We start from the raw sequence: 11,571 nt of genomic DNA, 5'->3' as shown, positions 1-11,571 counted from the left end.
TGTAGCATGTCACAACAAAACGAAAGCTAAACGCGGGTCATAGAAAACGTGCAATCTTTACTACATCTGTAATGTTTTCCAGCTAACCCTCCCTGCACATGGCAGCTGTCTCCGGACGCTCTGAAAGAGCACGGCTCTTCAGAGCCGTGCTCTTTCCATTATCCAGAATGCCCTTTGGCCAGATGCGCGGCCCCTAATTGTCCCGTGCAGCAGCAGAACAGTTGCTTTGAATCATCTGCTGTAAACAAGGCTGCTCCTTCAGGGCAGGAAGCGGCTCCAAACGGCCCACAGCACTTTAATGCTGGGGCTTAGACCAACAAACGCAAGGACGCATGGTAAAGCTTTTCATAAGGATTCACCCTCAATGTCTTCAGATTGCACGGGACACATTTGAAGTCGATCAGATGGAAACTGTTTGAGGTGTTCGTTCAAACACACAACCCTGAAATGGTCAAAACGCAGAATAAAGAAATGTCTGACTTCCTGTTTGGTTCACGAACTCGGTCCAATTGACTTTTGTTGTCGTTCCTCGCGTTTTAAAATGTACCACCAAATATCATACATGTAAATGGACTGTACTTATATAGCGCTTTATCCAGTCTTTACGACCCCTCAAAGCGCTTTACAGACTACATGGTCATTCACCCATTCATAGAGAGCAGTACCACTTGCTAGGGACCTAACATTCACACACCGTTGGCCATCGGGAGCAACTCAGGGTTAAGTATCCAGCCCAAGGACACATCGACATGTTGGCTGCACGGGCATCGAACACACAATCTTCTGGTTGAAAGACGACCGCACTCCAAATGCAAATATAGGGGCTGCATTTTAAATACTTAAATTTGGAAACACCCATTCGTGGACCCACTATTCTCCTCACATGTTCACTTGGTTTCAATGATTTCATATCCCTCGTATGGGTCTGTGAAAACCAAGAGACGCGATAATGATCAACCAGAAAATAATAACGGTTTCAAATATTCACTGGAATCAAACCAGTTGCCTTAAATGGGTTAGAAAGAGCATGAATACCCAAATAAAGTACAATTATGTTCAAATACTTGAATACATGTACTTTCCGCTAAGCGCATCCACACTTTAAACTAATCACTTTGACAGTAATGTAATATAACCCGTCTCCCTGTATTATTTAATACCGTCTCCAACATGTCAGCAGAATCCTAATGTTTCCAGACGTGGCTCCGGAGAGAACGTGAAGCTGCACAAACAGAGTCGTAACGGAGTAATGGGATGTTCGCGAGGTGTCGGGTCTCCTCTGAACGCCTGCGAGGCAGTAATGACGGAGGCCGGTGTTAACACGGTGTCGAATGCAGCGCTGTCTGCAGAACCTGCCAGAACTCTTTAATCTGAGCAAATATCAGAGGTGTGGCTCTGCAGACTTCAGCGTGAGGATCGGGTTCAGAGGACCAGAACTACCTCACCCTGTTCCTGTGAACAGAGCAGCTGCTTTCTGCTGCACACGGCCGGGGCTTCTGCAGTTATTACTTATGGCGCGTTTCCACGGCAGCGGGGAGCTCGCTTTAAGCGTGCCGAGCGGGGCCCGTTTCGGGTTGCGCTTCCACTTGGCCTAGTTTTGGCCCGGGGCTACTTTTTCACCTTTTTTCTGGCCCGACTAAATCGTGGTTCTAGAGCCAGGAACAACCCGGCTGAGTCGGGCTGAGCATGCTAAACTAGAGAGAGAATCGCTGGCAAGGGGCTACAACTACAACGAGATGAACATATCTGACCGTGATGTAATTGTAATGGTTTCTAAATGATGCCGAAGTAACAACACACTGATACCGGTTAGTAAAGACCATGAGTTAATGCTTTGAGTCTGCAGACAGACGGCAGAGAAACAGCTTTTAAGATGTGTGTTTTCTGAATGGAGATCAGCTAAGCTAACGTTATATATGCTCCGACCGTCCAGATATGAGGAGCTGTGAGCTCTGAGTGCTAACGGCTGTGTTGTTTTTCTGGGGCTCTCATTGAAGAGGACGTCACGGCTCTGCCTACACTGCGTTACTATAGTACTATAGACCCTAACCCAGTCAGACCCTAACCCAGTCGGACCCTAACCCAATCAGACCCTAACCCGGTCAGACCCTAACCCAGTCAGACCCTAACCCGTCAGACCCTAACCCAGTCAGACCCTAACCCAATCAGACCCTAACCCAGTCAGACCCTAACCCAGTCAGACCCTAACCCAGTCAGACCCTAACCCAATCAGACCCTAACCCAATCAGACCCTAACCCAATCAGACCCTAACCCGGTCAGACCCTAACCCAGTCAGACCCTAACCCAATCAGACCCTAACCCGGTCAGACCCTAACCCGGTCAGACCCTAACCCAGTCAGACCCTAACCCAATCAGACCCTAACCCGGTCAGACCCTAACCCGGTCAGACCCTAACCCAGTCAGACCCTAACCCAGTCCGACCCTAACCCAGTCAGACCCTAACCCAGTCAGACCCTAACCCAATCAGACCCTAACCCGGTCAGACCCTAACCCAGTCAGACCCTAACCCAATCAGACCCTAACCCGGTCAGACCCTAACCCGGTCAGACCCTAACCCGGTCAGACCCTAACCCGGTCAGACCCTAACCCGGTCAGACCCTAACCCGGTCAGACCCTAACCCAGTCAGACCCTAACCCAGTCAGACCCTAACCCGGTCCGACCCTAACCCAGTCAGACCCTAACCCGGTCAGACCCTAACCCAGTCAGACCCTAACCCGGTCAGACCCTAACCCGGTCAGACCCTAACCCGGTCCGACCCTAACCCAGTCAGACCCTAACCCAGTCCGACCCTAACCCAGTCAGACCCTAACCCAGTCAGACCCTAACCCGGTCAGACCCTAACCCGGTCAGACCTTAACCCAGTCAGACCCTAACCCGGTCAGACCCTAACCCAGTCAGACCCTAACCCAGTCAGACCCTAACCCGGTCAGACCCTAACCCGGTCAGACCTTAACCCGGTCAGACCCTAACCCGGTCAGACCCTAACCCAGTCCGACCCTAACCCGGTCAGACCCTAACCCGGTCCGACCCTAACCCAGTCAGACCCTAACCCAGTCAGACCCTAACCCAGTCAGACCCTAACCCAGTCCGACCCTAACCCAGTCAGACCCTAACCCAGTCAGACCCTAACCCAGTCCGACCCTAACCCAGTCAGACCCTAACCCAGTCAGACCCTAACCCAGTCAGACCCTAACCCGGTCAGACCCTAACCCAGTCCGACCCTAACCCAGTCAGACCCTAACCCCGGTCAGACCCTAACCCAGTCCGACCCTAACCCAGTCAGACCCTAACCCGGTCAGACCCTAACCCAGTCCGACCCTAACCCGGTCAGACCCTAACCCGGTCAGACCCTAACCCGGTCAGACCCTAACCCAGTCCGACCCTAACCCAGTCAGACCCTAACCCGGTCAGACCCTAACCCAGTCCGACCCTAACCCAGTCAGACCCTAACCCGGTCAGACCCTAACCCAGTCCGACCCTAACCCAGTCAGACCCTAACCCGGTCAGACCCTAACCCAGTCAGACCCTAACCCAGTCAGACCCTAACCCGGTCAGACCTTAACCCAGTCAGACCCTAACCCAGTCAGACCCTAACCCAGTCAGACCCTAACCCAGTCAGACCCTAACCCAGTCAGACCCTAACCCGGTCAGACCCTAACCCAGTCAGACCCTAACCCAGTCAGACCCTAACCCAGTCAGACCCTAACCCAGTCAGACCCTAACCCCGGTCAGACCTTAACCCAGTCAGACCCTAACCCAGTCAGACCCTAACCCAGTCAGACCCTAACCCAGTCAGACCCTAACCCAGTCCGACCCTAACCCAGTCAGACCCTAACCCGGTCAGACCCTAACCCGGTCAGACCCTAACCCGGTCCGACCCTAACCCAGTCAGACCCTAACCCAGTCAGACCCTAACCCCGGTCAGACCTTAACCCAGTCAGACCCTAACCCAGTCAGACCCTAACCCAGTCAGACCCTAACCCAGTCAGACCCTAACCCAGTCCGACCCTAACCCAGTCAGACCCTAACCCGGTCAGACCCTAACCCGGTCAGACCCTAACCCGGTCCGACCCTAACCCAGTCAGACCCTAACCCGGTCAGACCCTAACCCAGTCCGACCCTAACCCAGTCAGACCCTAACCCGGTCAGACCCTAACCCGGTCAGACCCTAACCCTGTCCGACCCTAACCCAGTCCGACCCTAACCCAGTCAGACCCTAACCCAGTCGGACCCTAACCCGGTCCGACCCTAACCCGGTCCGACCCTAACCCAATCAGACCCTAACCCAGTCAGACCCTAACCCAGTCCGACCCTAACCCAGTCAGACCCTAACCCGGTCAGACCCTAACCCAGTCAGACCCTAACCCAGTCAGACCCTAACCCAGTCAGACCCTAACCCAGTCGGACCCTAACCCAGTCAGACCCTAACCCAGTCAGACCCTAACCCAGTCAGACCCTAACCCGGTCAGACCCTAACCCGGTCCGACCCTAACCCGGTCAGACCCTAACCCAGTCAGACCCTAACCCGGTCAGACCCTAACCCAGTCAGACCCTAACCCAGTCAGACCCTAACCCGGTCAGACCCTAACCCAGTCGGACCCTAACCCAGTCAGACCCTAACCCGGTCAGACCCTAACCCGGTCAGACCCTAACCCAGTCCGACCCTAACCCAGTCCGACCCTAACCCAGTCCGACCCTAACCCAGTCAGACCCTAACCCAGTCCGACCGCAGCGCTCCAACATGCTGCGAGATCTTTCCCCGGCAGTGAGGCGCTTCATCAGCATCCTGCTCAGCTTTAACGTACCGTTCATTTAGATGTAAAAGTTCTGCACTTTTCCAAAGTTCTGATCCAGAGCTGTTGCTTCTGAAACGCAGCGGTGTAATGATCTCGCTGATCCGATATCCGAGACGTCTTCCGATTCCTCTTTCCTCTCAAACTGCATATCTGTGATTGTGATTCACGCTCTTTCAATCTCATTCTGATCGTTTTACTTCATTTGGTATTCTCCCATCTTTCTGTGATGAAGCCAGGCGAGGCCGAACGCTTTAAACTCATCAGCAGAAACGTTTCACTTCTACGCCCGGCTTCTTTCACCGACACCTTTATAAGAAGTCAATGCTGTCGGACAAACTCCATGACTTTAGCCGCTTCGATGTCCTCCAAACACCTCGGCACTCGTATTACTTTGCATTTTAAAGAATCGACCAGCTGCAGTCATCAGAATCAGAATCCCTTTTATTCGAGGAGACGTTTACGGCATTATCACTATTTACAGAAGGTCTCATTCAGGGAGATGAGTAGCAGCAGTATCTATCAAATGAGAGTAACATGTAGAAAGTGTGGTCGAGGGCAGGTTGTAGAAAGTGTGGTCGAGGGCAGGTTGTAGAAAGTGTGGTCGAGGGCAGGTTGTAGAAAGTGTGGTCGAGGGCAGGTTGTAGAAAGTGTGGTCGAGGGCAGGTTGTAGAAAGTGTGGTCGAGGGCAGGTTGTAGAAAGTGTGGTCGAGGGCAGGTTGTAGAAAGTGTGGTCGAGGGCAGGTCAGCGGAGTTAACATGTCTGTCTGTAGCGGGAGATTACAGTTTTAAAATAATGTTTTGCACGGTTCTTTGAACAGATTCCTGTTACAGTAACGGATGGACTGGGAGCAGCCAGTATTAATATAATAATAATAATAACGTGTGTATTCATCTCCTCTCCACTCTCTGGTAGATGAGTATGGAGCTGGAGGGTTCTCCGATCATGGGGCTTCCTTCAGGGGGGGCCCATCTTCAGGGTCCTTTGACCAGGACCAGAACCAGGACCAGAACCAAGGTCCAGCCCCTGGGATCGGCTTCTCTCCGGGTGGTCCAGGATCTGCTCCATCAGGCCCCCCCAACCCGAACTACAACAACACCCATATCCCACCGGGGGCCCACGCTCCAGCCAACACCCCCGCAGAGATGCCCCCCGCCTCAGGTGAGAGACAGGAAGGAAGTCGAAGTCAAATTCTGAAAAAAAAGTCAACATTTCGAGATCAGAGTCAAATTCGAAAAAGAAAAGTTCAGAAAAAATATTAAACAAAAGAAAAAGTCTCATATTAAAAAAGTCAAATTATGAAATAAAGTAGATTTATGAAAAAATATTAAACTGTGAGAAAAAAAACTCAAAAAATGTCCACAAAAGAAAGTCAAAATAAAAAGTCAACATTTTTAGAAAAAAGTCAATTTCAAAATATCTAATTCTGAGCAAATATTAAACTACGAGAAAAGAATTCCCCCCTAGAGCTGCCCCCCGCCTCGGTGAGAGGCTGTGTGTTCAAGCGTCTTCGGGTTCAAGAAAAGTGCTATAGAAGTAAAATGTATTATGTAAGTCAAATTCTGAAAAGAAAAGTCATAATTTCGAGAGAAAAGTCAAATTTGAAAATAAAGTGAAATAAAAAAAACTGAGAAAAAAAAGTCAGATTTCTTTAAAAAAAAATCTGTCCGTCTGAAATAATCATCCAAAGTATTTTTTCCAAATTATATCGTTTTTAATATATATTTTAGTGCTGTCAAAATTATCGCGTTAACGGCGGTAATTAATTTTTTGAATTAATTGCGTTAAAATATTTAACGCATTTAACGCATGTGCAGAATGGCCCGCCCCATACGTGCCACCAGTGGCAGCGCCAGGGTATGGCTGGGGTAGGCTACACCCATACCAAGACATGGCTTAGCCCCACCATGAACAATGATGTTAAAGTAAGCAAACTAAAGTCTGCCAACTCGCGGAGTAAATTGCACAGACAGCAGTTAGTAAGATTGATTTCAGCAGCCACGGTTTTGAAAACTTTTGTCACGTAGTGATCGTCTTCTCAATAGAACATCTTTGATAACGGCGTGGTGTTGTTGCAGGAAGTCCCGACGGAGAATACTTTTGCTGTAGTACAGGGCAGAGCCATATAATAGTAATAATATGGCTCTGGTACAGGGGTGCACATAACTGGTACGCAGGGTATGTGCGTAATCTGAAATGCGTACCGTCACTTGTGCCACAAAGCGCATTTGCGTACCGACGTACTTGTGAAGCTTTTCCAGAAGGCGGTTAGATCACCGGACGACAGAGTCGGTCTCCGTGTGCACAGACAGGCTGCTGTTAACGTCGGTCTGTACAACGGAACTGTGGCAAAACTACGCCACCCGGCTGCGGAGGGAGACTCCCCCCTCACTGGAGAACTGCGCTAAAACAGCTGATCACAACGTTCACACTCTGTGGTCACGAAGTACTCCACTAGCCCCCCCCTCTGTCCACTTCCCTGAAGTACTCCACTAGCCCCCCCCCTCTGTCGACTTTCCTGAAGTACTCCACTAGCCCCCCCCCCTCTGTCGACTTTCCTGAAGTACTCCCCGTTGATAGAAATCACCACGTAATGAATTAAGACCCCACGGTTTGATGATTGATAGGTGTGTGGGCTGTCTTTCATTTTGACATGCAGACAAATGTTATAATAAACATAGATACTGTGTTAAATGGATATATCCGCCTTCTTTCATTTATCTTTCCATTCCGAACAATATACATAAAGAAATGGCATATTTTGGACATAGTTCGAATGGTGATTAATCTGATTAATTAATTTTTAAGCTGTGATTAATCTGATTAAACATTTTAATCGTTTGACAGCCCTAATATATTTTAAATGTAAGGTGTTTTTTTTGTCCCAACAGAAGCCGCTAAACCAGTGCCTATTCCCAGATCAGTTCCCCTCCCTGTGGACCCCAGACTGATGCAGGGTCAGCAAGAGGGTGAGCACACACACACACACACACACACACACACACACGCACACACACACGCACACACACACAACACACATGCAGGCTTACTATTTTTAAGTTTTTATTTTCCTGTGATTTTCACGTGAAAAATCACGTTTTAAGAAAAGTGAAATGAGAAAAATGACATATTATGAAAAAAAAGTTAAATTCTATTCTAATTCTGAAGAAATATTAAACTATGACAATTTGTTGTAATTTCTTTTAAAAAAAAGTCAAGAAAGTAAAATAAGAGGCAGGCAAATATTAAACTATGAGAAATAAAGTCAAATTCTGAGAAGAATTAAACTATGGGAAAAAATGCAATAAAAGAAAAGTCCAAATATGAGAAAAAAGTCAGTTTAAGAAAAAAGTCAAAATACATTTAAAAAAAGTGAAATTGTGAAAAAAATCACAGTTTAAGAAAAAATTGTGAAAAAGTGAAATTCTTAAAAAAAAAGTCAAAATATGACAAATGTTACAAAAAAGTCAAATTCTTAAAAAAATCTAATTCTGTTTTCCCAGATCAGGGAAAAGCGTACGAGCATTTCAGGTTTTTTTCATGAACTCAGAACCAATGCCATATTCTGCAATGTAAACAAACATTACACTCAGCGTGAGTTCTTCAAGTGATTCGGGTCCGCCCGAACTTCAATGTCTGCTGTTCCCCCGAGGAGAACAGAGCCTGAGTCAGTGTTTGGTCAGCTTGGTTCCGTCGGCCTCCGCCCCTCGGTGCCCGAGGAGCGGCCTCCTCTACTGGGCGTAACTCTGCAGACCCTAACCCTGTCTCCTCTCTCCCTCCAGGAGTGCATCTCACCGCTGACGACTTCACCAAGGCGCAGAAGTTGTGTAAATACGCTGGCAGCGCTCTTCAGTACGAGGACGTGAGCACAGCCGTGACTAACCTGCAACAAGCTCTGCGACTTCTCACCACCGGACACGAGTGAAGCCTTCCTCCTCCTCCTCTTCCTCCTCCTCCTCTTCCTCACTACAGTTTGAAGAGCAACGCTTCATTAACATAAAACATGCAACGCTCCTTTTTGCTGATATCAACATGCACGAGTTTCTATAAAACATATCAGCTACAACTGATATGATTTAATGTCCTTTATTCAAAAAAGAAAATTAAAACAATGAGACATAGCAACAGAAATGTGTTTATAAAACGACATAAAACAAATTCAAACGAGCTCGAGTCGAATAAGACAACAAAGAAAAGTTGATCAAATGTTGACACTCCTAACACACATTGTGCTCCTCTGATAGTGATGACTTTTGATTAACATTTTCCAAACTCTCTTTTGAGTCAGCCTTTTTACGGCAGAGGATCAGCGCCGCGCAAAAATACATTTCATTTCTAACCCAAACATTATTTTTTATTCTAAAATATAAGTAAACATTTTGAGTAAAGTCTGAATTTTGAGAAAAGTCAGAATTTTGACGTAAAAATCAGAATTCTGAAATTAAAGTAAACATTTTGAGTAAAGTCAGAATTCTGTGAAATTAAAGTAAACATTTTGAGTAAAGTCAGAATTCTGAAATTAAAGTAAACATTTTGAGTAAAGTCAGAATTCTGTGAAATTAAAGTAAACATTTTGAGTAAAGTCAGAATTCTGAAATTAAAGTAAACATTTTGAGTAAAGTCAGAATTCTGTGAAATTAAAGTAAACATTTTGAGTAAAGTCAGAATTCTGTGAAATTAAAGTAAACATTTTGAGTAAAGTCAGAATTCTGTGAAATTAAAGTAAACATTTTGAGTAAAGTCAGAATTCTGAAATTAAAGTAAACATTTTGAGTAAAGTCAGAATTCTGTGAAATTAAAGTAAACATTTTGAGTAAAGTCAGAATTCTGAAATTAAAGTCAACGTTTTGAGTAAAGTCTGAATTCTTAGATAAAAAAAATCTAAATCTTGAGAAAAGTCAGGATTTTCAATTTCCACAGAATTCCCCCCCAAAAAATCCCTTTCGTTCAGATCTCAAAAACCTTTTCCCGTGTCGCCCTAATCCTCTTCTGTATTCGTTTTGTGACCTGATTCTGTCAAAGGATGCTTCGCTGATCCGCTTTAAAACTCACTGTGACTCCGAGAAAACTGACGGGCGATGAAAGAAAAACGTCAACTGTAAAAAGTTTAAATCGTTAATATTCAGATTTTAAAAAGTCTTCTCTTATCTGTAAAACGTCTCTCCTCCTATTGGCTGGCGCACCAACCTTCTGTAGTGATTGATGGTTTAGGGGCGGGACATCTCTAAGTGCTAGACCAATCACAACAGCAGTCATGTTTTCCCAGATAAAATGCTCCCGAAAAAACACAAATGAACCGTGAAAGGATCTGCTGCTGGAGACGTCCTCTCACTGCTTTCTGTTTTGCTCTGAAGTATTTTATTTTGAAGTGTTTCCATCCGTCTCTGTGTGTTCGATGATCTTTTCTTTGTTCTGGTGGACTTTAAACCCAGAACCTCTGTTGATTTATTTGAATAAAATGGTTTGAGATGTTCACGGTAACATGTCTGATACATCGTCACCAACTAAACTAATGGCCCAAGTCATATTTTGGAGGAAATGTTTTGTTTGCCTAAATCATCTCTTCTTGATGCTGGCCACCTCTGGTCAAATTGCCTCCATCCTTATTGAAAGGAAAGTGCTGTTCCTACCCTGATAGTATAATGGCCTATGTCAAGAGTGTGACTTAGGCAATATATTTAAAAAAGATAATGGCTTAAGTCACATTGTCTTGTGACTTAGGCAATTTTACAAGCTTTACAAAATGGCTGCTTCAAGAAGAAAGAAAAAACTAACAGATAAATTAAGTTATTTTCATGGTTCAGGGCTTGTCCCCTGTTGGCAAGTGATGTTTACTACACTATAGGCTAGGCTATAAATGTTGTGTAGTTATTTAGTCTTTTACTTTCACAATGTATAGTTACTGTAGCTACCGAAGCTATACTGTAGGTACTGTAGCTAATGTAGCTACTGTAGCTACCGAAGTTATACTGTAGCTACTGTAGCTAATGTAGCTACTGTAGCTACCGAAGCTATACTGTAGGTACTGTAGCTACTGTAGCTACCGAAGCTATACTGTAGGTACTGTAGCTAATGTAGCTACTGTAGCTACCGAAGTTATACTGTAGCTACTGTAGCTAATGTAGCTACCGAAGCTATACTGTAGGTACTATAGATACTGTAGCTACCGAAGCTATACTGTAGCTACTGTAGCTAATGTAGCTCCATGAAGCATGCACACATTCCCTTCTGGGACAATAAAGACTAATCTAACCTTTCAAAAGTAACAGTTACAATTACTGCATAATTATGAATTAGGAAAAGTACATTTTGCGTTTGTCTGTTTCAATTCTTAATATTGTATTATTGTCTCCTTTTTCCACATTACATTTCCATCTTATTAGGAAAGATTACATGTTTTTTAATTGAATTAGGCCAAATGATATTCATTAAATAGCTTTAAAGTATTAATACATAGGACCACGGTGCAATTACAAAACATGTTTTCATAATGATCACCGTTGTGACCGTACGCCTACTCCTCTTTGGCAGGAGATGACTTTTCAGACACCGATCAGGAATCATCCAATGAAAATGAGACGTTGTTAAAGAGGTGGAGCAGCATGTACCAGGCCAAGACCCTGAGTCAGATGGAGCAGCATGTACCAGGCCAAGACCCTGAGTCAGGTGGAGCAGCATGTACCAGACCAAGACCCTGAGTCAGGTGGAGCAGCATGTACCAGACCAAGACCCTGAGTCAGGTGGAGCAGCATGT

At 45.8% G+C, this 11,571-nt stretch overlaps 1 protein-coding gene across 1 annotated transcript; it reads left to right on the top strand.

The window, feature by feature from the left end:
- Window positions 1–5,732: 5,732 nt before the first annotated feature.
- Window positions 5,733–10,290, top strand: vta1 (vesicle (multivesicular body) trafficking 1; the record flags this gene model as incomplete). The annotated part of the gene is made up of 3 exons (XM_034080070.2): window positions 5,733–5,978; window positions 7,709–7,786; window positions 8,600–10,290. Coding segments are annotated over 3 exons (467 nt in total), but the record flags the coding sequence as incomplete, so codon positions are not given.
- Between the last annotated feature and the right edge of the window lie 1,281 nt (window positions 10,291–11,571).

This window comes from Pseudochaenichthys georgianus, unplaced genomic scaffold (assembly GCF_902827115.2).
Source record: "Pseudochaenichthys georgianus unplaced genomic scaffold, fPseGeo1.2 scaffold_861_arrow_ctg1, whole genome shotgun sequence".
In the NCBI taxonomy this organism is placed as follows: Eukaryota; Metazoa; Chordata; class Actinopteri; order Perciformes; family Channichthyidae; genus Pseudochaenichthys; species Pseudochaenichthys georgianus.
The sequence above is the reverse complement of the archived record's forward strand: the minus strand, read 5'-3'. Positions and strand labels throughout refer to the sequence as shown.